The 27,379-nt window shown below is 35.1% G+C and overlaps 2 protein-coding genes across 2 annotated transcripts; one reads left to right on the forward strand and one right to left on the reverse strand.

Moving 5' to 3' along the window:
• The first annotated feature begins 2,724 nt into the window (after positions 1-2,724).
• Positions 2,725-12,540, forward strand: LOC306881881 (nicotinamide/nicotinic acid mononucleotide adenylyltransferase 2-like). Its single transcript, XM_079436217.1, has 11 exons — positions 2,725-2,937; positions 5,543-5,631; positions 6,804-6,871; positions 7,027-7,105; positions 7,190-7,307; positions 7,399-7,479; positions 8,346-8,390; positions 8,821-8,897; positions 10,125-10,226; positions 10,367-10,434; positions 10,511-12,540. The coding sequence occupies exons 1-11, from the start codon at positions 2,853-2,855 to the stop codon at positions 10,611-10,613; spliced, it is 915 nt and encodes a 304-aa protein (XP_079292343.1). The 5' UTR covers positions 2,725-2,852; the 3' UTR covers positions 10,614-12,540.
• LOC306881880 (laminin subunit gamma-2-like) lies at positions 11,746-23,661 on the reverse strand. The gene is made up of 22 exons (XM_079436216.1): positions 23,493-23,661; positions 21,318-21,491; positions 20,346-20,469; positions 20,115-20,257; positions 19,896-20,027; positions 19,618-19,807; positions 19,258-19,370; positions 18,936-19,151; positions 18,671-18,847; positions 18,120-18,353; positions 17,611-17,747; positions 16,785-16,941; positions 16,489-16,694; positions 16,228-16,307; positions 15,908-16,045; positions 15,667-15,811; positions 15,329-15,478; positions 15,032-15,146; positions 14,248-14,444; positions 13,871-14,029; positions 13,679-13,778; positions 11,746-13,168 (listed from the first exon to the last, which is right to left on the reverse strand). The coding sequence occupies exons 1-22, from the start codon at positions 23,566-23,568 to the stop codon at positions 12,915-12,917; spliced, it is 3,417 nt and encodes a 1,138-aa protein (XP_079292342.1). The 5' UTR covers positions 23,569-23,661; the 3' UTR covers positions 11,746-12,914.
• Between the last annotated feature and the right edge of the window lie 3,718 nt (positions 23,662-27,379).

Consider the following 27,379-nt stretch of genomic DNA (forward strand, 5'->3'; position numbering starts at 1 on the left):
CTTGACCGTCTAACACTTGAACTCTCTATTAGTTTTCTAACTGCTTGTTTAGAGTTGGGAATCGAAAATCAATTCTAATTCCACAATCGGATACTTAAGGTCAGGAATCTGATACTTGTCAAATTAAAATGTAAATTCTGCCTATCAATTCCTGTGTGCGCATCTTTTATTTTTAGCTGGCGAAAAGGGGCTGTTGTCTTTGAATCATTCATTCAAGAGATTCATTCAAAAACACTGATTCATCCAGTAATGACACAAGTAAATCTTGAGTGAATCATTGAATCATTCTTTTCAAATTCCATGAGATTTTGATTAGCTGTCTAATATTTTTTCTTCAGAATTATGAGAGAACTACACTGTAAAAAATGTCTGTGATTTTAGCGGTAAAAAAAAATTAAAATGCTACAGTAAACAATAAGTTCCTGTAAAATTTACAGGGAAAAAAACGTAAACTGATGTTCCCAGAATTCCCTGCGTTGCATTTCACAAAATTTAGTTTGAATTTGATGTTTTTTCTTTGAAATAACTATGTTTCTTCTTATCAGTTATGTTTATTAGGGTTGTATGTTACATCTAATGTTGTTAAATTAATGTTTATTGCATATTTCAGTTTAATAAGTCTCACCATGATGGTGTTTAGTGCTTGTGTGAATGACGCTGTGCACCTTCTATATATGTTATTCTTTAAAAGCTGCTTGTGATGGGCTTAGGTTCATCATGTGACTTTCTCATCACCACCTGTATTTGGTGGTTGTCAGTGTATTTCAAAGATACAAAACAGATTTCAGCACTTCAATAGGTTGGTATATTAACATTATATCAGTTATTGAAGTTATGGTATTTAACTGTAAATTTAAGTTAAAACCGTAAAACCTAAAATGTTCTTACTGTATTTTTTACTGTAGAATTAAGGCAACCACGGCTGCTGGTTTTTACTGTAAATTGTACAGGGTTTTTTTTTACAGTGTACAAACTCCATTAAAAAAAGTCTCAATTTATCCAGAATCGTGCAGCTCTATTTGCACACAAACAGCTCTTAAATGATTCCAGTTTTTATATAGTTGGCTGATTTTTTTTCATGGTGTTGAAGATGCAAAATGACTAAATGTAAATGTACACTAAACGCAATACAAATCTGCTACTGTGAAATTATTTCTGCTGAGTTTAAACCTCTAATTTATATTTTAATGAGTATTGTCAGACTAAAAATGAAAAAAGTGTAACAAATAAATGAATGATGCTCAGGGTTGCCAGATGTACACAAAACTAGGCCACTAGCAAATTAAACAGCCACAAAACTGTCCAAGCCTACAAATTGCATCACAGACAATTTCAACCAAAAAATGCATAATATCTCATAATGATTTGTTCAACTGAGTTGTTTTCCTCATTTGATAGCTTTAGAGAGCTTGTTTTGCAATTGATGAGTCACACTGTGACTGTAGTGCTTCCATATTCAAATGCCTGTCATCAAGGACAGTGTTTGTCGTGCTGATAAACGCATTACTGTTGCAATGCCAAATATGTGAGGAAAAATTTGAAATCTAATTCTTTACAAGACTCCATATGGAATACAACTAAAGCTGAACTAAGGAAAAATGGCATTGATTCAAAACTGCACTGAGGTGTACATTTCTATATTTGCTGTCAACTAATTCATTACATTTATTAATTGACTGTAGCAGATGCGATTATCCAAAGTGACTTACAGATGAGAATAATACAAGCTGAAGCGAGTAGTCCAAGCAGCTTGGTTTAGCAGCTGGACTTTTAATGACATTTGCATAATATATTGGACAGTATTTGCTAATGACTAGTTATGATTGGTTTGAGTCTGAGAGAGATAAATCCAAATTGATCCATGATTCACTTCTTAGAGCCGTAGGAGCTTTAGTCTGAGACAGAGACAGTCAGTGTTAATGAGGGCCACTGGCTTGTCTCTCTTGGCTGCTTGTCTGCACATGTGTGTATTGAATATTTTTAGTCTTGACAAACATGGGGTGCAAGTGCAATTTGCCCACAGGGGATGCCATTCTGCTGTACACTCGAAGAAAAGTCTGTAAGAAAATAAGGCACAATGTGTTAAAGGAATTTTCCATATTGATTTTCACAGGTGTTTTACTGCATTTCAAATAATGCATTGCTGTGTTTTAGAGTCAAGTAGATAATGTAGAAAATTAACATATCTTTTCCATTTTTCTACAGACTTTTTCTTGCAATGTTGACATTAATAAATTATCTTTATTATTTTAAAACCTAATTTGTGTGGTTTTGTTATTTCTAGGAATTAATATAATGCAATGAAATTCATAAAATATTAATAATTTCATTTTAAAATTAATATTAATTTATTTATAATTTAATAATTTATTTATCTATTTGTTTGTTCTACTGCAATAACAAACCCTGATTTGTGTGATTTTGTAATTTTCTATGAATAAACATAATGCAGTGAAATCAAAATATGTATTTTTTAAATGGGCACAGGTTTGCAAGTAACAATTGCAAATGTCTGTGAAAAAGTTGCACAACTTTTTTTCAGGAATTTTATGTTCTTTTTAAATCTGAAAATGTTTGTCACGTTGTAATGAGACTACTGAAATAAGAAGTACTAAAAGAATCGGAATCGTTAAGAAGAAATAGAATCTTAAGATGAATCAGAACCGACAGCGTTGATTCTCATGCTCACGCGCATGTTCCTTTAAGTGCGCAGGAACGGATCACAGTGACGCTCTGCCTCTCGCGCCTGCCGCAGCCTAATGAACCTCGCCTCTTGCTGCGGTCTCACAACAAAACAAAAGGCCTTAGAATCCGCGACATATGTTAAAAACCGATAGATCACCACAACCAGAATGACGGAGACCACTAAAACGCATGTCATTTTGCTGTCATGTGGAAGTTTCAACCCCATCACGAAAGGACACATTCATATGTTCGGTAAGTATTTCGCCTGTTCTGGAGGGAGTGGATGATGCGCGAGCTGATTTTTAATTTAGCAGTGTGTTGTATGTGTATGTAAAGGGGTTCTTGGTGACCGTGATGATTTCAGACATTGTGAAGTCAGGCTCGGTGATCGATTAGATGTTTCTGTAATGAATTCTTCTAATGTCGATCGCTGTCCAAAGCGAAGGTGCTGAAATGGGCGACGGCTTCAAAACCAGAATGATCAATTCATCTCTCGGTTCAGATGGTGATGCTGCGCAGCCGCTGGTTTAGCAAAGAAATCGCTATATTCATTCACGGTTTTGTGGACGCAAGCAGTATAGGTTAACTATGATTTATGATATTTCAACAAGTGTAATTAATCATTACTTCTGCAAAGGATGCTTGGCATGCTAGGGCGCTTATGTGAAGACAAATAACAACCTACACTGTACATGTAACGTAATGTGAATAAGTACATTGAAACCTGGATGTTGTCCTGTTAAGGGACTTTATAGACCGACCTTCTTGCGTCATATAGGACATTACTAGGGTGAGAACCAGAAGGGCGCAAGTGACATTTTTGGTGAAATGGAGATATATATATATCAAATGAAAGCTCTTTATGAGCTCTTTCTACTGGCAAAAGTACTGTCATCATTATAAACAACTGAAATCAGTACACAAAGTCAGATCAAACTATGGTCAAATTTTTGTTTTGGTGAAATGTCACTTATGCCTTTCTAATGATGAAGGAGGTTTTGATATTAATTTAGGCCTATGGCAATTGAAATGAATTTAATGCTATGGGTTTAATCTATGCATTTAAATATTTAATTTATGTTTGCATCCATTTAACTTCCCAAAATAATTTGTCATGTCTACTTGATTTTACAAGTTTTCAGAGATTCATCTTGACTTTCTTCTTTAATGCAGTTCAAAGTGTTTGAAAGTGTAATATCATATCACTGCCGTTTGTTGTTAGTTTACATTTTACTTTAAAAGAAGGTAGTTAATTAAACATTCAATTAAATTTTCAATTCAGTATTGGGATGAATGGTTTATACCTTTATCCGACAATATATTGCAATATATGGCAAAGCTTGAAAAAATATTATTTTTTAATTATTAAAATGATTAAGACAGAAAGTCACTGCTCCATAAACATTTTTGATATTAAAATAATAATAATAATGCAAAAATAAAAGACCACCATTTTAATAAACCCACCCTGTGTAGTTAAAAGGAAAAAATAATCACATAAATGAACCTGTATATGTTCCATTTGGGTATATCCATGGGGTCTTTCTCAGAAATAATAGTTTGATACTTCATGACTTCAAAATTATAATCAAAATTTCAGCTTGATTTATCCTTCAATTAATACTGATATGTGACCCATGTTTTGGGACTATAGGTATAAAACATGAATAAATGCAATGCATTTTCAAATGTTAAGATGTTTACTACTGTCTGATGTTTATTTTGATTTGTTTCATTGTATTTTCTATAATGACAGAATATTGAATGTTAAGAATTTGTCTGAAAAATGCATGTCTACTTTGTGATAACAGTTTGACGGGTAAGGTTTGATTAGGTAAGAAGAACGTGTTAAAAAATCTATAGATATTAATTTGTATTTTTAAAACAAAGTCAAGTAAATTTCAAAAAGCTTGGCTGTTTGCACTGAAAAGCATGATTTATACCATCATACAGTTTGTGATATAGAAGCTAAGAGTGCATGTGGGAAAGTAAAAGACACTCAGAGAGAGATTTCTTCCATTGGCTCGTCCATCTCCATGTTTCAGTGTGCCAATAAACATAGCAGGGGGGGAAAAACAAAAAACCTTAGGAGCTTTGTACTTTCGTTAATTCAGTTACTGCAGCTGTATTTCTCTGAGCGTAAGCAATATGAGGAGTACCACCACCACAGTTTGATCAATACAATTCCATTGTTTTTCCCTTGTAGCAAAAGCATCTGTGTGTCTGTGACCTAATTTTTAAGCCTCCTTCTCCTACTGCATGCCTCTGCATATTTTGAGGTACAAAAATAAGAACGGGTTTATGGCTTATTCTGAGCAATGCTTCTGATGGAGATCAGTGGTATCATGCTGAACCGCTTGGATATCTTATACTACTAAAAATACAATTAAATATAACACATTTAAATGGTAGCATTTCATTTATTGAGTATTGAATATCTTGGTTTCTGTTGCCTCTGCTTTTCGTCGTGGCCTCATTTTTCCTTTCTTTGTTTCTTTTGCACACTAGAGATATTTTCTTTAGAGATTTGTTCAGATTATTTCATTTTATGTCTGCCTCATATTCCCCAGCAGGAAATCTTGTTTCTGACATTCACTTCTGTCAACATTTTGATGGGCTGGGGGTGTGAGGTTATATTATACAGATGAAACATATTGCTTACATCGTGAGAGAAATCAGATATCAGTCATCAGAGTTAAAACCGAGGTGCTGTCCTCACTTAAAAGGCCTTGTTTCGCTTTTTTATGTCTCTAAGAAAATTCCTTTCATCCAAGCCACCTTTAAAACAAGGTATAAAGTGTGTTACAGAAAACCAAAAATGCTCATGAGCTAATAAGCTAAACTGTTTGTTTTGCAGAAAAAGCCAGAGAGTACCTACACAAGACTGGACGATTCATTGTGATTGGGGGTATCATCTCACCAGTACATGATTCCTATGGCAAATCGGTAAGAGAATCTGTTCGTTTTAAGGTCTAAAGTTATTTTAGTATTGTATATTCAAGCAATATCACAGGAGCAGAGAGCTATTGATTTTTATATTGTAGATAATCACATTCACACCCATGTAGATGTTGAGGCCAACGTCACATGTACAGTAGAATTGCAGTTCAGTGAACAAAAATGTATAGTATATATTGAAAAACTTGCAGTTTTATATAGATACTTTACCAGTTGCTTTGTCTATTTTTGCTTCGCCAACTACATAGCCCCGACATTGCCCCACTGCGAATCTTTGAGCAACACAAGTAGTGGTGTTCCTGAATGAATCAGTGTTTTGGAATGAAGAAATGATTCAGTGACTTATTTATAAAGACACTTGTTTCATGCCCTAAATGAATCAGTATTGTTGAACATATAAGTTTAGTAAATGATTCAATGGCTCAGTCATCATTTATAAGATGGTCACTTGACATCATCTACTGGTTTATCTATGTAACCTGCAAAAAAGAGTCATACAAACACAGTGGACTGTTACATCAATAGAGGTGCCGGCACTTTAACGAATGTTGTGGAAAAATAGGTCTATTATAGGTCTATTACACAGTTATTACACAGTAATATGTCTATTATAAAGTTAACAGAAGTCACTTTAAAACCAAGCAGGTTTCTATTGATAAATACTGTGAATCTGCATGACCAGCTTGAACCTGTTGCGAAATCTGTGATTCCACATGGATTCCTACTGAACTGCATTGCAGAACAATGGTTTAAATAAAGCTTTTAATCTGAATCATACAAATCATCTCTAATATTATCAACAGAACTCTGAATTAAAAAGAACTTTGGCCTAGTTATCTCCTCTCTTGACAACAAATATGAATAATAAATGCTTTAGAAAGCAGGATTCAGTCATTCCAAATTAAATCCTTTGTAGTGGGAGAGATATAACGCGTGTGAAAGAAACAATTCTAGAAATCATTGTGTTTTGAACCCTGATTATCTAAAAAAGGCAAATGTTTGAATAATGGCTTTTATATTGATCAAATGGGTTCTCTTTCTTTCAGCAAGCAGATGTAAACCTAAGAATATTGTTTGAAGCTCAGAAATGTCCTTTATTGGTAGGTGGATGCCTTGAGGACTCACTTTGCCTTGTTTTGGTTTCTTTTCTGCTTTTCTAGGGCCTTGTCTCAAGCAGACATCGTCTCACCATGTGTCAGCTGGCAGTTCAGTTTTCTGATTGGATAAGGTAACTGTCAATCAGTCAGAATACATCTCAGCTACACCCTCATAAGAATGCTATGCAGCATTTACATATACGTCAGCAGTCTTGAGTTATATAGATGATGGATATATATTGTAGAATGGGCATAAAATATTTGATGGATTAATGGTGTTCTGCAGAGTGGATCCTTGGGAGTGCTACCAGGACACCTGGCAGACCACTTGCAGTGTTTTGGAGCATCACCGAGACCTAATGAAGGTTAGTCCCAAATTTGGTCTAAATGCTATCAAATTTTTACTTGCACTTAATCTCGATGTAATAAACTGTATTGTTCCTCTGCAGAGAGTCACAGGGTGCATCCTGTCCAACGTGAACACACCTTCCACAACCCCTGTGATTGGCCAGCCCCAAAATGAAACTTCTACTATTTACCAAAACACAGCTAATAAGTCTGTGGCTAGTAAGTGATTTTTTAATGTTCAGATGTTTGTTACGTTTGGGGTTCTGGAGAACCGGCATTTCATGACTGACTTATGTCTCTTTTTCTCCAGTTAAGCTCTGGGGAAAGATGAGTGAAAGTCTCGGCAAAATTTGCTGTGTACGCCCACACATGGAGCGTTTTACCTTTGTTGGTAAGTTGGTATATTCATAAACATATTAGGGATGTGTGCCATGACTCATTTCACACTAATTTTGTAACTGATTAGTAGTCTAACAAACCCCCAGAAGACTATGCTTGTTTCCATTTTTGTGAGATGTAAACTAAAAAATAAGAATTGCGAGATATAAATGCAAAATAAATGTTAATTGCAAGAAAGCAAGTCAGAGTTATAAATATAAATTTTGAGTTTAAATCTCGCAATTCTCATATCTTGCAATTCAAAAAGTCTCAATTGTGAGATAAAAGTCACAATTGCCTTTTTATTTTTTTACTCTGTAGAAGAAACAGTCCTTCATATGTCATTTAATTTTTACAATGGCTGGGAAACTTATTAAACATTTTAACTGTATCCATTACATGAAATTCTAAAAGTAATTAATCACATTGATCACAATAAATCACATATACAAATATTTGTTAAAAACCCACAGATCATTCAAGACATTATTATGACAGACAAAACCACTGAATAGACATTACAAAAAGTCCATTTATTTATTTATTTAACTTTTATGTTCATTTTCTTTATTGGATTTGTAAATAATTAATCACACCAAATGAATGCATTAAATTAACCACCCCAGACTTTCAAGCATGTCATTTTAATGTCACCATTTCAACCCCTTTTCATTTGTGTCAAAATAAATAATGTCAGTAACAAAGATATGCCACAGCTTTGTGGTTTGGTTCATGTAGAAATCACATAATTCCGTATAATTATTTTGAATTATTCATACGCTTCACACAGGAAGTGTATCAATTTTACATGACTCCAATGACTTCCAATGAATCAATCATCCCTGTGACCTCCCATGCTTTTCTGATTTTTCTGAACAGACGAAAATGCCAACCTTGGTACTGCAATGCGCTATGAGGAAATTGGTGAGACAATGTGATTTTCCTTGCCTTGGTTTTTGGTTTTCAAATAAGTTCTTGCTTGTCACTTTAAGTTATCATCAGAAAATTCTGAGTTTGCTCAGGGAGAGAAAAAAACTCACTGTATATTTCTCCTCAAGAAAATATAAATAACATCAAATAAGACAAAGACAGACAAACAGCTGTCAGAGAAATAGACAAAACAGTCTAAATCTTTCTAGAAGTCATGTGATGGTGTTTGTCTATATACTGTGAAGAAGGCATCTGTGTGCTGTATAGGGCCTCGTTCTTCCTCCTCATGGGGAAAATGTGACTTGTTTCTTTTTCATCTTATCAAAGCTGTTGTGTTTACCCCCACAGCGGAGGAAAAACATCTCATTAGTGTGTCTTGTGTTTTTTATGGTGTGATGTGTAACTGTGATTGTGGTTTGTTCAGAGTTGCGTATACTGCTCCTTTGTGGCAGCGATCTCCTGGAATCTTTCTGCATCCCTGGCTTGTGGAACGAAAGTGATGTAAGATATCATTAATTTTCTCTTTCTCTATGTTTCTTAGACACAAACCTCTAAATATAATAAAATAAATTATTCTAGTGCATATTTTGTATGTTCACTTAAATGAAGCAAATCACACCTTGTATATTCAGACCAACAAGGCACAGTTGCCATTATGATATTGCTTAAATTAACAGCCAAATAAGTAACAAGTTAATATTGAATGACTTTCTCCACCTACAAAATAGTTCCAGTCAAAGCAAAAGCAGAATCAAGTGTCGGGAAATGAATCTTTTAAGTGAGCGATTTAGTTACTCAGTCATACACATAATCACTTGATTTGTTTCCGAATTTGTGTTTTGAGTGACTCTTTTAAGTCAAGTGATGAATTCAGAACTACTCTTACTTCTTTTGCCATAGAAAGATAATAAAATACTAAGAGTAGTATGCTTGTATGCAGTTCACTTGTCTCCACCTACTGGCAGTATGATGTAACTGTGATTTCCACTCTACTAAGTGTGATTTAGTATCATTGAGATAATATTATTATAATTTGAATTCATTTTTATTTGTATATTTTCTGTTTTAATTTGAATTTTAGTTAAAGTTTTAGTCATTTAGTTGTCTTTTGGGATTTTTATTATTAGTTATTAGTGTTTTACATTTACATTTATGCATTTAGCAGACGCTTTTATCCAAAGCGACTTACATTGCATTCAAGTTACAGTTTTTACATTTTTTATCAGCTCTAATTTGTTTTATTTAAAAAAATATGACTATATAGTTTTTGTTGGTTTTATTTCAGTTTCATTTAGTAAATTTAATCTAAAGTTAAACTAAATAAAAAATGAGAAAATCTGCTTTGGCAAATAAAATAAAATAATTAAGTTTACATATAAGTATATATATATATATATATATATAGATATATTAATAATAAGTAATGCATTTTTTTGTTACTAATTATACGAATGTACTAACGTTTGTATAAAAATGATGAATATAATATGTAAGGCACTACATTTTTGTGCAAGATATGGATTAAGGAAATTAGTACCAACTTTTCAGAATAACGCACTGATGCACAATGACACTATAGGGACATATATAAATACAGTAAATAGCATCAGTTTTGATATCTAAATTATGGCACTAACAATGTATCTTTAGCATACAAAATATTGTTAATACAATTCCAGATATGTTTTGTAAAACTGAACTAAAAATGAGATTATAATATTTTTCCAGATGGAAGTGATTGTGGGGGATTTTGGGATAGTGGTGGTTCCTCGGGATGGAGCTGACACAGAAAGGATAATGAACCATTCATCTGTGCTTCGAAAACATAAGGTATTATTTAGGGAGTGTGGGGTACAACCTAGTAAGTTATTTAATGTTTAGTAGTTGTTTTAGTACACAGTAAATGCATGCAGTTTAGAGCGTATTTGCTGTTTTGTGATATTTACACGGCTTCGGTTTTCCTCTCACAGGAGAATATAATCGTGGTAAAGGATGAAATCGACCACCCAATGTCTGTCGTCAGTTCCACCAAGAGCAGGTGCGTGCTCTCGCTGTCTACACATAATTCATCTCTCCATTATATACTGTAACCCTCTTGCTTTTCTCCTCACCAGACTGGCTCTTCAGCACGGCGACGGTCACGTGGTAGATTACCTGAGCCAGCCTGTCATCGACTACATCCTGCAGAGTCAACTCTACATCAATGCTTCTGGATAGGCTGAGGATGTCCACTTCCAAGCCGTCAGTCATCCCTGTCTGTCTCTCTGTGTGTAATCTAGAGTATAATCCTCCTGTGCTACCACTGCTTTTCCATGTAGAGGAGCATTAATCTGTCCTCCCCTCTTATGCGTGTCTCATTGGGATGTACAGCACTGTGCCTGAGGGATCTGCTCCACCAATCAGCTTTAAGGGACTGGGTGGGCTTTGGTGCCCAATAGGAGGAAGAGGAGAGAGCCTCGCTGCCATTATGACAGAGAAAGAGAATGTTTTTGATTGAATTAGATAATTCGTTGCCTGCTATAATGTCGGTCTTTGCTGTTGATTTAATACTCTCTGTTCTTGTAGTTGCATGCCTAAGGGTTTTCTTTCAGCGCATGAGTGTTTAAAATACCACGTAGACCGTAGTCTGTGGTTACAATGTTTGCAAAAAACTGTGCTTAGTCTCATCTAATCTCTAAATACATTTTCTACTCATCAATCAACTGTATGTACAGAGAACATCTCACATACTGTATTATGCCTCAATGTTTTGTCTTCAATGTGCATTCATGTATACGTGGAGTATTTGGTTGCACATTAAAGAATGCCAATTTCATTTACTTTGCTTTCGTGCACATTTACTTCTCCTCAGCTCCTTTTGCTCAACATTAACCTGCTAACATGCCACAGATGTGATGTCTATTAAAGCCGGTCACTGCCTGTGCATCAAACCATTCGTTTCAGGATGAGATTCTTTGCACTTCCGCTTGTTTTGTGAAGAGATCACAAAAGAGATGACAAAAAGTCTATGCTTTTAAACTCTTTTTAAAGTTGGAATATCCTTTAAATTATTCAATTATGATTTGAGCTGACATGAAATGTCAATCTGCTGCACATCTACACAACCTTTATAAATGAATCAAAGTGTATTTAATGAGAAGAATAACAGATTCAGTGAATTATGTATATTGTGCATAATTGATTTTGGGAGTTTATGGGAGGCGCTGGCTTTACGATATGAAGAAGACTTCAATATATTACTCTGATTATTGTTTTTCATATGATAATGCTTTAAGTCGCAGGTAAAAAATGGTTTAATTTTGATCATTTTAACCAGAGACTTTTCATAAATGAAACTAGAAGCCAGAATGGTAATCTTCAAAATTGTAAAGCCTTTATTAGATATTCCTTGTTTAACCACTTCATACCCAGCGTTTACTAGGTTTACTGTACCTGCTGTTGGTTATGTCCATTCTCACAAACATTAAAGGAGAACTCTAACACCCCCATTTCATTTTTTGAATGGATTATACTTCTCTAATATACAGAGAACCATCAAACACACACTGATACCTCACTGTTTGTATCAACATAAATTCATGATCTTTTCCATTTTCATTGAGCAGTCACTATAGCAACTAGTGTATCAGGAATCACTAGGAAACAATGTTTTCTTAATGTAAATTCATTAAAAAATAGTGGGAAATACACCACAAATAATATATTTTTTCATGGTTTTGGCATGCTGCATTTTCCTGTAGCTCTACAATCTTCACTGCTTCCTTGCATTCTTCATGCCTTCATTCAAAATCACAAGCAACAAAAATAGATATTGTTGATGATATTGTTTGTTTCTTGTATTTTCATTGCCCTCTTGCTTTTATCTTGATTATAGAGAAAAATCTCCTTGTAAACATATAAAACACCATGTAACATTATAAGGTTCTGTTTTTAAGATGCTAAAACTTTAGATCTTAATTTTAGGTCAATATTATTCATTTTTTTAGTTAGTTGTCTATGGTGTAAAGCATGTGTAAGTGTGTCTGCATAATGTCTTATATGAATATATTTCTACTTTATAGTGGCTATTCAATAAGCATTGAAAAAACTGAAAAAGTATGTTGCCATGAAAATAACTCTTGTCCTTGATGACAATACTGAATTTAATAAAACAAAACAGAACAGAACACAAAAGAATGAGAATTGTTAGTTTGTGCATTTTTCACTAGATGCTGAAGCAGATGGAGAAGTAACTGGATGTTAGATATGATATATATTTATCTATTAATCAACCAAAATGAAATATTTTTGGCACTCATGCAAAACAGAAATATAATTTACCTCATTTCAAACTTCACAGTAATAATTTTAGAAATTAGAAAAACAAATTAAACTGAAAAAATAAATACTAAAAAAATCTCACATAGTACAAAATCATGTTATGGCAATAAAACTTTCTTTAGTTAAAATGTAAAGCCAGTAAATTCATAGATTAAACTATTTAACATTGTGATTTGGCCCTGCAGGAACCCAAAGCCTTTAAGGCCTTTCAATAGGTGGTATGTTGTAACAGCCATTGGGAATGCTTTTACGGATCTCCTCTAAGTTGGCAATGTCAGCCAGGATGGTGTCAATGTCATTGATCATGCCTGCAATGGTGGCTCTCTGCTGGGCTTCCTTCTCCTCCAGCTCCCTGAGTCTGGGCCTCAGCTCCTTCTCCACGCGGCTGCGGCTTTGAGCGACGGCGTCCTCTAGCTCGGCCAGTCGTGTGTCATCAATTTCCCCAGAAGTTCCTGGAAAACAGTATTACAGTCATGGTGAATCCTTGCTCATCACTGGGATAAAAAACTGGATTGCCATTATCAAATGTTTTAAGTGATATTTTATAGAAAAGACTAAAATTCTCTGACAAAGCTTGTCACACTTAACAAGTGTTGCTACAAAATGTATTTTATCTTACTAAAATAAACTATTAAAACTGTTCTTATTAATTGAAATAAAGCTAAACTAAAATATAAACAAAAGAGAAAAAAAACTTCAACAACAATTTAAAATGCTGCATAATCTGAAATAAAATAGGTCAAAGTACTAAAATTACTAAAACTGAAGTAAAAAATTAATTAAATCTAAATAGAAAATTAACAAAAAATGACAAAAGCACGAAATAAAATGACTAAAACTTAAACTGAATAAATTGAAAACTAAACATAAACACACTGAACAAAAGCTAATTCAAAATATTAATACTATAATATTATATAAACTGCTTGTGTTACATGTAATGAATCATTGTTATAACTTACCTAGTGAGCTCATAATATCAGTGATTGTATTTAAAGTATCACTAACAGCATCCCTGGCATTCTTTGCATTTTGAAGTGCCCCAGTGGATTCCATGACAGCCTGATTTAATAACAAAGAAAATAAAATTTAGCCTACATCTCCACAATTACATGTCATTTCTCAAAGAGTTTAATGTAAGCAGATATTCTTACATTCTTTGCTTCAGTTATCTGTGCTTTTGCCTTGTTTTTCTCTTCATTCAGTTTGTCTCTAGTTACAGAAGCCCCTGTCTTCAGTCCATCCACATCCTTTTTCAATTTAGTGGCAGCTTCCAAAATATCCAAAGAGGGTGGAAGAGCAGCTGACATTCCCTGTGGAGACACATACAAGCGCCCTGTGAGCACATTCAAAATTGTCTGTACACGACTCAAATAGATACACTCAACTCGGGTCATTTAGTAAAGCTAGTGACAGATTTTGTGAGAAACTGAACTGGTCTCTCTGTGAAATCGACATAATAATGGCAATGGCACAAATACTGTTTTTACTAAATAAAATGGGTAAGCACAAATGTAACGGGTCACCATACCTCTAGTTTGGTTGCAGTGCTTGTAAGAGTGTCGATAGTATCCTGAGCATCTCTGTAGTGAGTAGACATTGCATCCAGAATGTCCTGAGTCTTCATGTTGCCAGCTATGGCCTTCTGGATGGTGGCATTGATGGCAGGAAGTTTTCTAATAGCGGCATCTGCCAGATCCTTATTTCCACTGATCTGGTCATCAAATCCTGAGTAAAGACATAATAGAGAAATACATATTTTTAAAAAGGGTTAAGGTTGATTGTGTTGCTCCACTCTTAAGTGACAACATTATCTGGAGATATATACACTACTGCTCAAAATTTCAGGTAGGTACTACTTTTTTCAGAAAGGATGCATTAAAATGATCAAAAGTAACAGTAAAGATATTTATTATGACAAAAATTATATATTGTTTTACTTCTAATCCTGAAAAATGTATCATAGTTTCCATAAAAATATTAAGCAGCACATCTATTTTTAACATGTGACACTTAAGACTGGAGCAATGGCTAGTAAGTAAAAACGCAGCATCATAGAAATAAATTTAATTTAAAATGCATTAAAATAGAACACAGTTATTGTAATAATAACAGCGACTGCAGATTAAATAATCTCTTTAGCTAATTCTGGGGCAGTCATAGACTGTCCATTGTCTCTGTTAAATAAACAAGTGAAACTTGGTGAGCATAAGAGACTCCTTCAAAAATATTAAAAACTTTTGACTGACAAACTCTTCAACTGTAGTGCATACATAATATTTAATAGCTTGTAGAAGTCTAGTGTTCATCCGTACCTTTGAGCGTCTCTAGTGTTTTATCCAGACTATCCTTGTTGTTGGCAAAGATTTCCAGAGATTTATTTTTAACTGCTTCAGCTGCATTTGCCCTGGTAAGAAGTTTATCTTGAACCTTAAATAAAGCAAAATGAATTGTTAATTTTCCTGTTGACCCTGGAACAACAATTAATGTTCAATGTTTGCACAGAGATGCATAAATCTTGTTGCAAATTCTTGGTTGACTATATTGTTCTTTGTAATTATCGGTTTGAACATCTACACTATCAGGAATGTTTAACAGAGGATCAGGTTTACCTGTTGGAAACTCTTGGCCTTATTTAACAGATCAGCTGTCTCTTTCTGCTCACTGAGCATATACTTCTGAAAGTCCTGATACTGTGATAAATTCCCCTCTACCATACCCTTCAGACCATCGAACTTGGAAACCACACCAGCAATGTCCTTCTGCAGAAACAGAAAGATTATAGTACACATTGTTCATTTTAGAATGTGTATTTTTATAGACTCCAGTATGAACAGCAAACATTTTGTGGAAGTGAATGGGGGTTCGAACAAAGACTTGCATCTCCTGTATTCCCCTATTTTTATTTAAACTCGTCTATAAACATAAATATTTCATTCAGATTGACTACCGTCAGGGGCTTTGGAAGTTTCTTCTCCAGGTCAGATAACTGTTTGAGAGTGTTCTGAGCCACTCCGCTCTCCTTTCCAGCTGCATCAGTAATTAGAACAGCCTTCCTATCCATGTCAAGCACTTTAGTTACATCTGCTTCATACCTGAAAACAACATCATTAGAAAGTAAGGTCAGACTTAATCTCTGCACGATGAAGGTAAATACTTCGATGATCTGGTTTAATACAAAAACAACTTACTGTTTTTTGAGGTCTCTGAGCTCATCTTTGACTATATTTTCTCGGCTGATGACACCACGGATGAGGTCTAGGGCTTTCTCAGATTCTGATAGAGAATTGGCTGTAATCATCTCCACTGTCACTGCCTCACCTTGGTGCCTGGCAAGAAAACACCCTTCAGTCAGTCTTTTTTTTCAGTTAGTCACACATCTTGGATGCACAACAAAGATGAAATGAAACGTGGAAGTCTAGTCAGTGGTTAAAGGCATTTTTAACGCAATGGTTCTCGACTGTTCTGTTGTTTCACTGTTTGTGGCTTTTGAGAATAACACATGACTTACTGCTCAGCAAGATCAGCAGCTCTCTCAACCAAATCAGACAAGGTGTCAGCGCCTGGCACAGCATCACCTGAGGGAAACTCCTGAAATAGACATACAGGGAATGAGGGAAATGCTGAGAATTTTCAAAACAATGATTATACTTTTATTAACCCTCTATGTGATAGTTAGGTGGTGTCACCTCTAAACACTGAAAACCTAAAGCTAAAAAACACCCATATTAATATAACAACACCCATATAACTATCGTAATGAAATACTCACAGCCTGTTGGATGTCCCGTTTGGCCTGTTGCAGTTTTAACCTGATCTCACTGATGAGTTTACGGATTTCTGAAACTTCTGTTCTGTACTGCTGATCCTTGTTTCTGACCCCATCCACTGTTGTCAACAAAGCCTCCATTTTTCTGTCCTCTCTCAACTGGGATCGGCTAATGCTCGCCAGTTTATTTTGAAGCTGTTTCTCTGTATCTGTTTTGTATAAAAAGCCAGTATTAAATAAACTAGTTAGACAAAATGAATTAAACAATATATATATATAAAAAAAAAGGATTTTCATACTTGTGAGTTCATTTGCTCTAAATTCCAGGTTTTGCACCATGACCTCTGCTGCCCTAATAGTCCGTTCCATCTGAGCATCGTTGACTGGAGCATCATCACCTCCAAATCCTTTAAATAAATCCTCCATTTCTTGCAGCTGTCTTGCATAAACCTCTATCTGATAATAAAAAATAAAAAAACACAATGTTTTCCTTTTATTTACCATCAACATTTGTTCATATATCTCTACTTTAACAGGTGTGCAGGGACTGGATCCAACACTACAGCAAATGCCATCATTTAATGTTTCCAATCATTTTTAACCTTGAGTGAACAGGCTTTTTTTCTTTTGTTATACATATCTGGTAAATGTACTAGAGTTAACAGCAGTCAGATTCTGTGCGTGTTGGTCCCTGGGAAAACAGCACATTTAATTCCACCCACACAGACAGTAAGATCAGCGCCAAAGCAACATACCGTTATATCACTCTCCAGATAATAAACAATCATCAAATCCAGGAGGACTCGCTCATTTATTCTTTCACACAGCGTGTAAAGTGCTTATTTTGACATGATATTAAATGATCATTATTTTCTCATGGTTAAATTGCACACTCATACACATATTTTATATTATATTTATATACGTGACCATGGACCACAAAACCAGTCTTAAGTCGCTGGGGTATATTTGTAGCAATAGCCAAAAATACATTGTATAGGTCACAATTATTGATTTTTCTTTTAAGTAAAATTTTTGTAAATTTCCTATCGTAAATATATCAAAACTTTTCATGTACATTACGCCTCATATCATATAAATGTTTTGAGCTCTGCAAAGTCTTACCTTGTTCTTGACTGGGTTAAAGCAGGAAGGACATGTTGATTTGTCACACTTGAGTCCATCGTAGCCTTCCTTACACCTGCACTGTCCTTTATCATTGCATGAATTTGACACAGAACCCTGTCGGTTGCAGTTACAAACTACAGGGAGAAAAGAGCAAAACAGAGGTGACTTTCACTATTATGGATTTTGCATTTCACTTGTTTAGCAACATTATATTCTCACTCCCAACTCGTCACCTATTGCCACTTCATCAGGACTCTTTGGCGTCACTTTTTGACGCACAGGGTACCCCTTTAGCATAATTTTTCGACATGCAGTGCCCTCCATTTCTTTAAATAAGTATAACCCAAAGGAGGACCCTGCACGTCGAAAAGTGACGCTAAAAGGATATCCCTGTGCGTCGAAAAATGACGCTAAGGGGTCCTGACCAAGCGTAAATATGTGACGAGTTGGGAATGAGAAAGTGTTGTATATTCAGGCTTGTGACCGTTATAGTTATTTTTTCATACCCTGACATGGCTCTGTGGGGTAACTGTGGTAGTATCCATCTTCACAGTTCTCACACTTGGGGCCGGTGCTGTGATCCAAGCACTTCCGACACTCTCCTGTCCGGCGGTCACAGTTGCCGACAGCATTCTGGTCCATATGGCCATAACATTGGCAAGGCTGGCACTGTTTAGGAGGGCCATACTCTCCCAGAGGGTCTCCATAAAAACCGTCATCACAGATTTCGCAACGAGAGCCTAAAAAAATGTTATTAGTAAATATGGGGGATCCCTCCATTATGATTAACAGCACAATAATGTAGTCTACACTCTTACAGAAATAAGATTCACAGTTATTTTATAGTTCCATTTAAATTTCAGCTAATGTTCTACTAATGTTTTGACTTTTATAATCCTACTTTTATAGTACTTTTTGGCATTATACATAATAATAATATAAATTATTTTATTATACATGTACATTGTACATAATAACAGACTTTTAAATTTTGGGTGCACTATCCCTTTAAGAACATCTGCGTCATGTTTCCTTGTTTTTTTACTCTGTTCCTCACCTGTAATCCCCCGGGGACAGCGAGCACACATCACCTCCTGGGTTCCTGGATTAACATAGCAAGCCTCTCCCTCGGGACAAGGACACTTCTGGCAGGAGTTGGACTGTTGGCGGTTTACATAATAACCTTTAGGGCACATCTGCAGATTTGGTATCTCATCAGCCGAGTAACAGCCTCCTGTAAACACAACAAATACACATTTCTCAGCTAAGACTTTTCTTCATAACTAAAACACCAACATGCGTTAAACGCTAAAATAACCAACCTGTTTCTGGATCACATGTTCCACCTTGACAGGAGCAGGGATCGCACGGGCTTTGGGGGCCTTGGCCAGGGAAACGTCTCCTGTATCCAGTGGCACAGCGTTCACAAAACAGTCCATCATAACCAGCAGGGCATCTGCACTTTTCTACCCAGGTGGCAGGGGTGCCGGAACCCAGTTTAGCTGACACCAGAGAGACATCATCCAGATAACCACGTCCTGTTGTGAAAGCAGATATACACTTCTTTTATTCTGTATTATGTTACGTGTGGACTTGTTGCCAACAATGCAGATCAGTGATAGAGTGGAAAGATTAAACACTCACCATTTTCACCAAATGTTCCTCTGATTTTAATAGCTGTAAGGTTGCTCAGAAGTGTTTGAAATTCTTTGGATGAGAGCTGAGGTTTCCATTTGCTGCCAGGCTGTTCGTCCAGTCTATAAAGTATGATATGCATTAGAATATTTATTATCAGACTCAGTCATTTGTCACATTTGTATATAAACAGAACAATCAAAACACCACAAAATTGGCCAATAACTGATATAATACCCATATACAGTACCATGTATCCCTAAAAAATTCATAGACTTAAACAGAAGCAGGAACAAGGACAAGGTAAGCACCACTCACATTTCTTAAAAAAAAAGTAAAGATCAAGTTATTAAAAATTATCTGACTCACTTGAATGTGTAGGTGACTTTCTTGCCACAGGGAACAACAGTCCTCAAGTCTCCAAGCGAAGCAGACACCTTAAGACCTGCTCCTTCTAGGATAACATCAGAGATGGAAGGACGACGGACACCTCTGTCCAGACGCAGAGAGAAGCTGAGTGTCTGACCGTAGCTCAATTCCTGATTCCCCAGGTAGGATGCTACATTAAACACAGAAGCACAGGAGTCAAAGAAATGTCAATAAAACACTGATTGTAATGAAAGTAATAAAAAATGTAATCAACATACCTGGAGCAAACAGATAAACAGGAAATATCTCCTTAGAGATAACCTCAAGGTCTTTGTGAGTAGGAGACCACCTGAATTGCACTTGAGAAGGGTTCAAACCTTGAGCAGTGGCAGCTCGCCAGCCCTCAGGTCCTGTGGGATGAGACAAGCATTTGATTTAAATCAACAACTAAAACCAAACGTGATGTACTAAAATCAGAGATTGCACATCAAGCTCACCATTTTCAAAAGTTGAAGTGATGTTGTGAATGGAATATCCCTCAGCTGAGGAGCACACATTTGAATGGCCATTGCAAAAGCAGGGCAGGCACTCCTCTGCATTATACGTGAGACGGCCGCTGTTACGTGACCGACAGATTAGCCTGCATAAGAAGAACATTGATTGAACCAAATAATCCTGCATAGTAATGGTTAGATCCCAGTCAGAGATGTAAGGCTCACTGTTCTCACCTCAAAGGTTCACATCCACTGGCAGTGACTGGAGAGTCATCACGACAGCGGTCACACTTGTCTCCATAAACTCCTTGTTTACAGCTACACTGTCCCTCATTGTTGCACCCTGATCCTTGAGAACCTGAATAGAACAGAGTATGTGCATTTTGTACATCTTTACTATATAGAGTGGACCCACAAATATATGAAAACTATTAAGTGGACAAACTTATTTTCAGTAAATAACAAAAATAGCAAGTATCGTTTATTTGAACAAAATTAAGCGACAAAATGTGATTTAAATATTTTTGGTGCCAGATTCTCAAACATTAGTAAAAGAAAAATTGACTACGTTTCACATCTGTAAAACCGTCCACTATGCTTATAAACCTTATGCATCAGAGAAACGAATGTGCAGCGATCTTTAGAATTTTGTCTTTGAACTTTCATTTTTGTGGTAGCTCAATAGCATCACTGTTAAAGAGCTGGTGAAGTGGATATGCTTATTGCAGAGTTAATGTTATCATGTGCACACTAATGTTTGAAGCGGATGTCATAACAAATATCAATAGACCAGGAAGATTTTAAAATGAGTGGTTCATTCATAAAACTGAAATTGTAATATAATTGATACAAAATATACTTTAGATGAATATGACCTTTGAGATGAAAGGTCATATGTGATATTATAATTGCTAAATAATTTTAACCATCAAAGAACCATAAACATGCAAATGTGCTGTTAAATGACTGAAATATTAACTGAAATTCTCAGGGGGCACTTCAAGTAAATTTCAAGTAAGTCTCAGGGGTGCGCCTTTAAAATAAAAAGTTTGGGACCCCCTGTTCTAAATGACCGTTCATCAAAAATGACAATTCTTTTTCTGTATGACTTGGAACATAAAAGGAAAGTAAATGCATTTTAATTTTTGTAAGAACTCTCTTTTAGTAAAAAAAAAAATTACACTTTGTCTCAAAGTAGCAGCTCACCTTCAGTGTTGCAGTTGCAGGGCACACAGTTGTCTCCTGCCCTCTGGTGGTAGTATCCTTCCTTACAGTTTTCACAGTGCCGCCCTTCAGTGTTTCCCTGGCAGTTTATACAGTAGAGTCCCAGGTGATCTTCTCTGCAGTACTGTGCCTTACCATGACATGAACAGGTAGAGGCTGCAAGACAACATGCCAAGATGGGTTACTTGGTGTCAATAAATTTTCCTTATTCAAAGCAGGCACCTATAAAGATGTTCTGTAGTTAAGGAATGTGCTGGATAAGTAGATATTTTACAGTCTTTGAGAAGATAGCATCGCAGTACATTGTCAAAGTTAACTGGTGCCAGTCAAGTTTTTAGTGGTATTGCTGTGAGCATGGGAAAGTAACATCTAAAGACCGACTTATACCTATAAAAACAAACAATCTCCACAAATGCTAAAAATTACACCCCACCCTAAGGTATATTCACTCACTCTCCAGGATATTATACAGATAATTACTCAAAGCCACAAACCATAAGCTATCAGAGAATGCAATAACAAAACCATACATGTCTGAGGATCAACAAGTATCTGAAAGACACTCCGGACATCCAGGGCTGGACAACTTTTAAAAGGGAAGCAGAAACATCCTCAGCTGTGCAAACACTTTAGACCATGATTACCTGCAATAAAACAACCTAGTCCATGTTCAGCCAGGCCTACAGTGTGTTGAACACACAGACGATAATGGATGTTGGATAATAGACTGGCTTTGTGGGTAGGACATGCTCACTCTTGTAAGTAATATATCGCAAAGGTATTATGAGGTAATGTGAAGTCAGCATGAACCAAACCTCATCCACTCAGAACAGACATTCCATTCCTCCTAACGGGGCAACATCAGGGTCCCTCACAGGTGAGCAACACAGCCAGGCAGCAACAACAGCCTCTCAATGAGAGACAAAACTACCCAGCTGTTAGACAACAGTCATCCTTACAGGGCTCAAGGACTTTTTTTTACACACAGACTGTGATGTTGTGTTCCAGTTTCGATAAGTTTAGTTTTTTGTTTTTTTATATGTTCTTTTTTTCTTATTATAATTGTACATTTCAACAATACTTTGTGATGTATTACCTTGTCTAAAAAAGCTAGGTAGCACTGCCTCAAGGGTGTAAGGGAGTGACTCTGAGTGTGATATATTTTTCTCTTCTGACTGCCATAATCAATCTCTCAGATTTTTTTCCACTTTTAGAAAGTCATGAAAATGCTCTCGTAAATTAAATTTTTTTTGCTATTAGAGCAAATGCAAAAATCATATTTGCTGTAATGCTAGTCTCCTGTTCACCACTAACATTATTGAGATTTACCCAAACATGACGGCTGAGATCCCTCGAAATGTGAAGAGGGTCAACAACAATTTAGGTTAAGAATGTTTACGAAGAAATAAGATACAATTCAATTGTCCTCTATTAATACTTTTTTTGTGGGATACAAAATAACAATAAATAAATACATATTTCGGTTAGTATTAAGTCATAAAAACTACATGTATAATAATTATAGAATTATGAATTATTTATGATTTTGGGGGAGAAAGTTGCCTAGATGGAGGCTAGACCAGGGCATTCATAATAGAGGATTATCATTATTACCATTTCAATCATGCTGATTTATCTGGCTAACAGATTTTCCCCCTAGCTGAACACTATGATTATGATGAGTATATGATTAGATTATTATTATGATCTGATTGGATGTATGAGTCAATAGGCTAACTTTGTCAGTAGTTTTTGTTACACTATACACTCATTGTAATTATAATCTTCAGTAAATACAGATAAAATGGGCTTTTTGATCACTTGTCATTAGTGTTTCTTTAAAATATGCTGCCAAATGGACTAACACCTCAATAACATACCATTTTACATAGTTAAATAAAAAACAGAGCAAACTGAAAAAATGAAGAAATGTTAAATACCCAAACTTATTTTGCTATTTGACCCACTTTCACACCTTAAAGCTTTGTTGGACTGAATTTATTATTAAGTTAAATAAAAGCCATGCTCACAAATCACTCAAGATTTTAGCAACGCTTGCAAAGCAAATTAGTACCAGCCTACTTAACGTACCACTTGTCAACACACTATCATAATGTCAAAAATGAATAAATAAGCAGGCAGAATAACTTCACTTACATCGGACTGTTCCGTGAACTGGATACCAGATGCAAACTGCGCAAAGAAAGATCCAACTAATCTTCATTTTCCACATCCAAGAAACAAGATTCTATGCTGCGTTCTCTGTTTTCTATTGTCTGGTGGATATTAAGGATGCTGTCGGTCCGTTAGTCCTCAGCGATGAGACGGACAGCTGATCCCTGAGCGCGCATTTAAAAACTTCCCACCTGACAAGCGCGGGCACGTCAAGCTCCGTGTCTGTTCAAACTATTCATTTACTCATGAATGATTCACACAGCACATGTGCCTGATAGGAAATGAATGTATCATGCCAGTCTTCTCATGAAGACGTGTTTGATTAAATGCCTTTAACCACAGCACCAGAACAATTAAACCCATTGTTCATCAGTGCTTCAGATTATTTGGATCTGAGTGTGCACTATGATATTAAAAGTAGGATATTAATGCTTGAGGCTGTGTGTAATAGCTATTTCCATAGTATTAGATCCAGGCCTACTCTTATTAATAAAACAATACACAAAATAATAGACAGAAGAAGATAAACATTAAATAAACCAATTTTAAAAATGTAGTCTATTATTTAAATTCATGTCCATGTATTTAAAAAAAAAAGTAATTTAAAATAAAAATAAAAACTGATTTAATGACTCTAAAATGTCAAGTATGAAGTACTAAAACATTTAAATATATGAGTGAACAAAATATTGAAAATGTTATATATATATATATATATATATGTGTGTGTGTGTGTGTGTGTGTGTGTGTGTGTGTGTGTGGGCTATATGAAAAAATGTTGTTCCAAATTCCTTATGGTAAAACATTATTCTCTTTAAAAATCGTAAAATATTTAATAATTGTAAAATAATAAGGCAAGGCAAGGCATTTTTATTTCTAAAGCACATTAAAAAATGTTTTTGCTGATGACCAAAGTGCTGTAAATCTAAAATGTAAATCAAATACAAAAATTAACAAGGAGATACAGTACAATAAAATAGATAGACTGACAAGACAAGACAACACAACACCCTGAATTAAAAGGATTACATTGAGCCAAAAGCCAAAGAAAAAGATATGTTTTCAGTGAAGATTTAAAGGAATCAACATCAGACGACAGCCTGTGTACATGTGTACCTGCACATAATAATAATAATAATAATTATTATTATTATCATTATTATTAAGTTCTAGAAGTTCATATCATGGCAAGAGAATGATGTCAAAGGGAACCACACCTAATGAAGACCAAACCACCAAATTGAAGCCATAGAAATGTAGCAATTGCAAACAGTCTGAGATTGCAGTTTTCTTCTTTACCACACAATCATCTACAGGCATTTTTATGCAGAATAACTGATCCACAAGATAGCATTGCAATACAAAACAATAAAACAATAAAAACAACTTTCAATACATCAAGTGAACTTAAAGAACACACTACAGACATTAAAGGCCTAGAAAGTACCTCACTTATTGTGAGCTATATTTTATTTATTCAGTGTTTGTGGTTTACAAATGATATAATGTCTGTACTAGCACTGAATCACTGTAGTGTTGAACTGGGTACATGGATAATGACTTACTGTAGCACTGAATCATATGCCATTTGGCATCTTTTTAGTTATTTACAGTATCTTGAAAATGAGTAGTAAACAAAAAAACATTTGACTGTTGCTTAGATATCAAAACTACAGCTGTCATCAAAATACCGGCACAAACTGAACCGCACTGGTAGAACAGCCAAATAAACTGCACTCATGAAAAATCCAAGGCCTGAGGGCAGTGAATTTCTGGCTACGCCCTGTCACGAACTCTCCGAGAGGAAAGGAGAGACGCTGGGCTGAGTCAGAGGTGTCTCAGCTACGCATTACCAAAACACACCCAAACATCCAGCGCCACACATCTTTATCTTCCACACCTTGTTCCTCACACAGACGCAGCGAGCCCCACCTAAAGCTCTCCAGGTAAACATGCTCATACCCTTCCCCTCCGGCCATAGAGAACGGCATGGTGTAGTGTGAAGCACACCCTGTCTGCCGCTCACAGGACGCTGCCAGCGCCACACCCTCACACGCACACACACACACACACACACACACACACACTGTGACAGGACACGATAAGAAACAGTGAGAGAGAATGGGAAAGTCTCATAAGGCCTCTAATAGATTACTGAGAATAATCAAAATACAAGAAATAACCTGCCTCTTAGTTATTACATCAAGAAAACACTGCAAATTTAATTTGATGTCTTTCTATAGGTTTTGTACTGATGTGTATTTATTCACTCCAGTGAATATACATATATTTTGTATATTCACTGGTGTAAATATATACAATATTAATGTCATTACAATAATATATAATGTGTCATATTTAAAATAAAAAAGTATGAATGTCATTGCATTATTAATGTATATTGTGGCATCTCTTGAAAATATAATAAAGTAAATAGACATGCATGAATGCCAATTAATTAAAATATAAATATATATTTTTTAAAAAATTATAAATGTCATTGGATTAATGTATATTGTGGCATTATTTCAAATAAAATAAAATAAAATAAAATAACAAATAAAATAAATCAATGTTGAAAGTTGTGGTGCTTAATGTTTTATTTTTATGGAAACCATAATTAATTTTTTTCAGGATTCTTCAATGAACTAAAAAGTTCAAAAGAACAATTTATTTTAAATTATATATATATATATATATATATATATATATATATATTTCTAATATTTGAAATGTTCTTAATGTTACTTTGGATTTATTTAAAATACAATAAAGTAAAAATAAAATAAAGTAAAATAGAAATGTATAAATGTCATTGCATTATGTATTGTGGACTACATTTAAAATAAAATGAAATGAAAAAATATATATATTATCGATATACTACTTAAAGAAAAATACAACAAACTCTTTCTATATAAAACATTTCACAATAGAGGTTTGTTAAATTTGAAATGATAAAACTATAAGATAAGATTTAAATTTAAGAACAAAACCATTTGTTTTTTTATATTTTGATATCTAATCAGACACATTAACTTAATAAGTGTCCCAATTCTTTTTGGACCATTGTGTGCATTTGCAATAAGTCAGTTATTTTGTAATAAAGATTTAAATTCAGTTGAATGACCATAAAAGTTATAATAAACTCATTTGATTCGACTGATTTGACTCTGCAGATGACAGTTCATATGATAGCTCCTTTCAATCCAGTCATGAGTCTGGTGGATTTTGAGAAAAACCCTCTTAATTTCTTTTTTTAGAGTCATGACTGCCAGCATAGTAAAGAGAGCCCCTTATGTTAAAGATGTAAATGACTTTTGGAAACTCTGTTAAGGCCAAAACTGGCACAATGCTTTTCATTATGTGTCTAGTTCACATTTTGTACTTTCAGGCTTGTGGAGGAGAAAAACACATTTAATCAAATTTAATCGGATATGAAACGCAACCGCATATGATGATGGCCGCTGAGTCATGGCGAAGCCTTACCAAATGTATTTAGGAATGATATTGCTAATAGTGTCAGATGAGTGAATCTGTCTGTAACACTGACCGACTAGATTTGGTAATGAGTCTGTGTCATTTCCTGCGCAGCAATAAAGACACAGACAGGCCTACACAACACTGTTTACTGCACTGCTATTATGATACGAATACGGTTGAACTATGCTGTACACTATAGATTAATAATCTGAAAAATATTTTTGACTATAGGCCTACATATAAACTATTATGTATTTAATGTTAATGTACTATATATAATCTTCAGCAGGGTTTTCAAACAGGGTCCAGGGACCCATAGAAGACCACAAGAGGGTGGTATAGAAGGTCCATGCACAATTTGGGACAAAAAATAAATATCTTTTTTT

This window comes from Barbus barbus, assembly GCF_936440315.1.
Source record: "Barbus barbus genome assembly, chromosome: 15".
In the NCBI taxonomy this organism is placed as follows: domain Eukaryota; kingdom Metazoa; phylum Chordata; class Actinopteri; order Cypriniformes; family Cyprinidae; genus Barbus; species Barbus barbus.

Coding starts and splice junctions, on each gene's coding strand:
- LOC306881881 (XM_079436217.1), top strand. CDS start 2,853: ATGACGGAGACCACTAAAACGCATGTCATTTTGCTGTCATGTGGAAGT. Junction 5,632..6,803: donor ATGATTCCTATGGCAAATCG/GTAAGAGAATCT, acceptor CTGCTTTTCTAG/GGCCTTGTCTCAAGCAGACA. Junction 6,872..7,026: donor CAGTTTTCTGATTGGATAAG/GTAACTGTCAAT, acceptor GGTGTTCTGCAG/AGTGGATCCTTGGGAGTGCT.
- LOC306881880 (XM_079436216.1), bottom strand. CDS start 23,568: ATGTGGAAAATGAAGATTAGTTGGATCTTTCTTTGCGCAGTTTGCATC. Junction 17,748..18,119: donor CCCCACAGAGCCATGTCAGG/GTATGAAAAAAT, acceptor TTCTCCCTGTAG/TTTGTAACTGCAACCGACAG. Junction 14,445..15,031: donor AACACTAGAGACGCTCAAAG/GTACGGATGAAC, acceptor GTCTTTACTCAG/GATTTGATGACCAGATCAGT.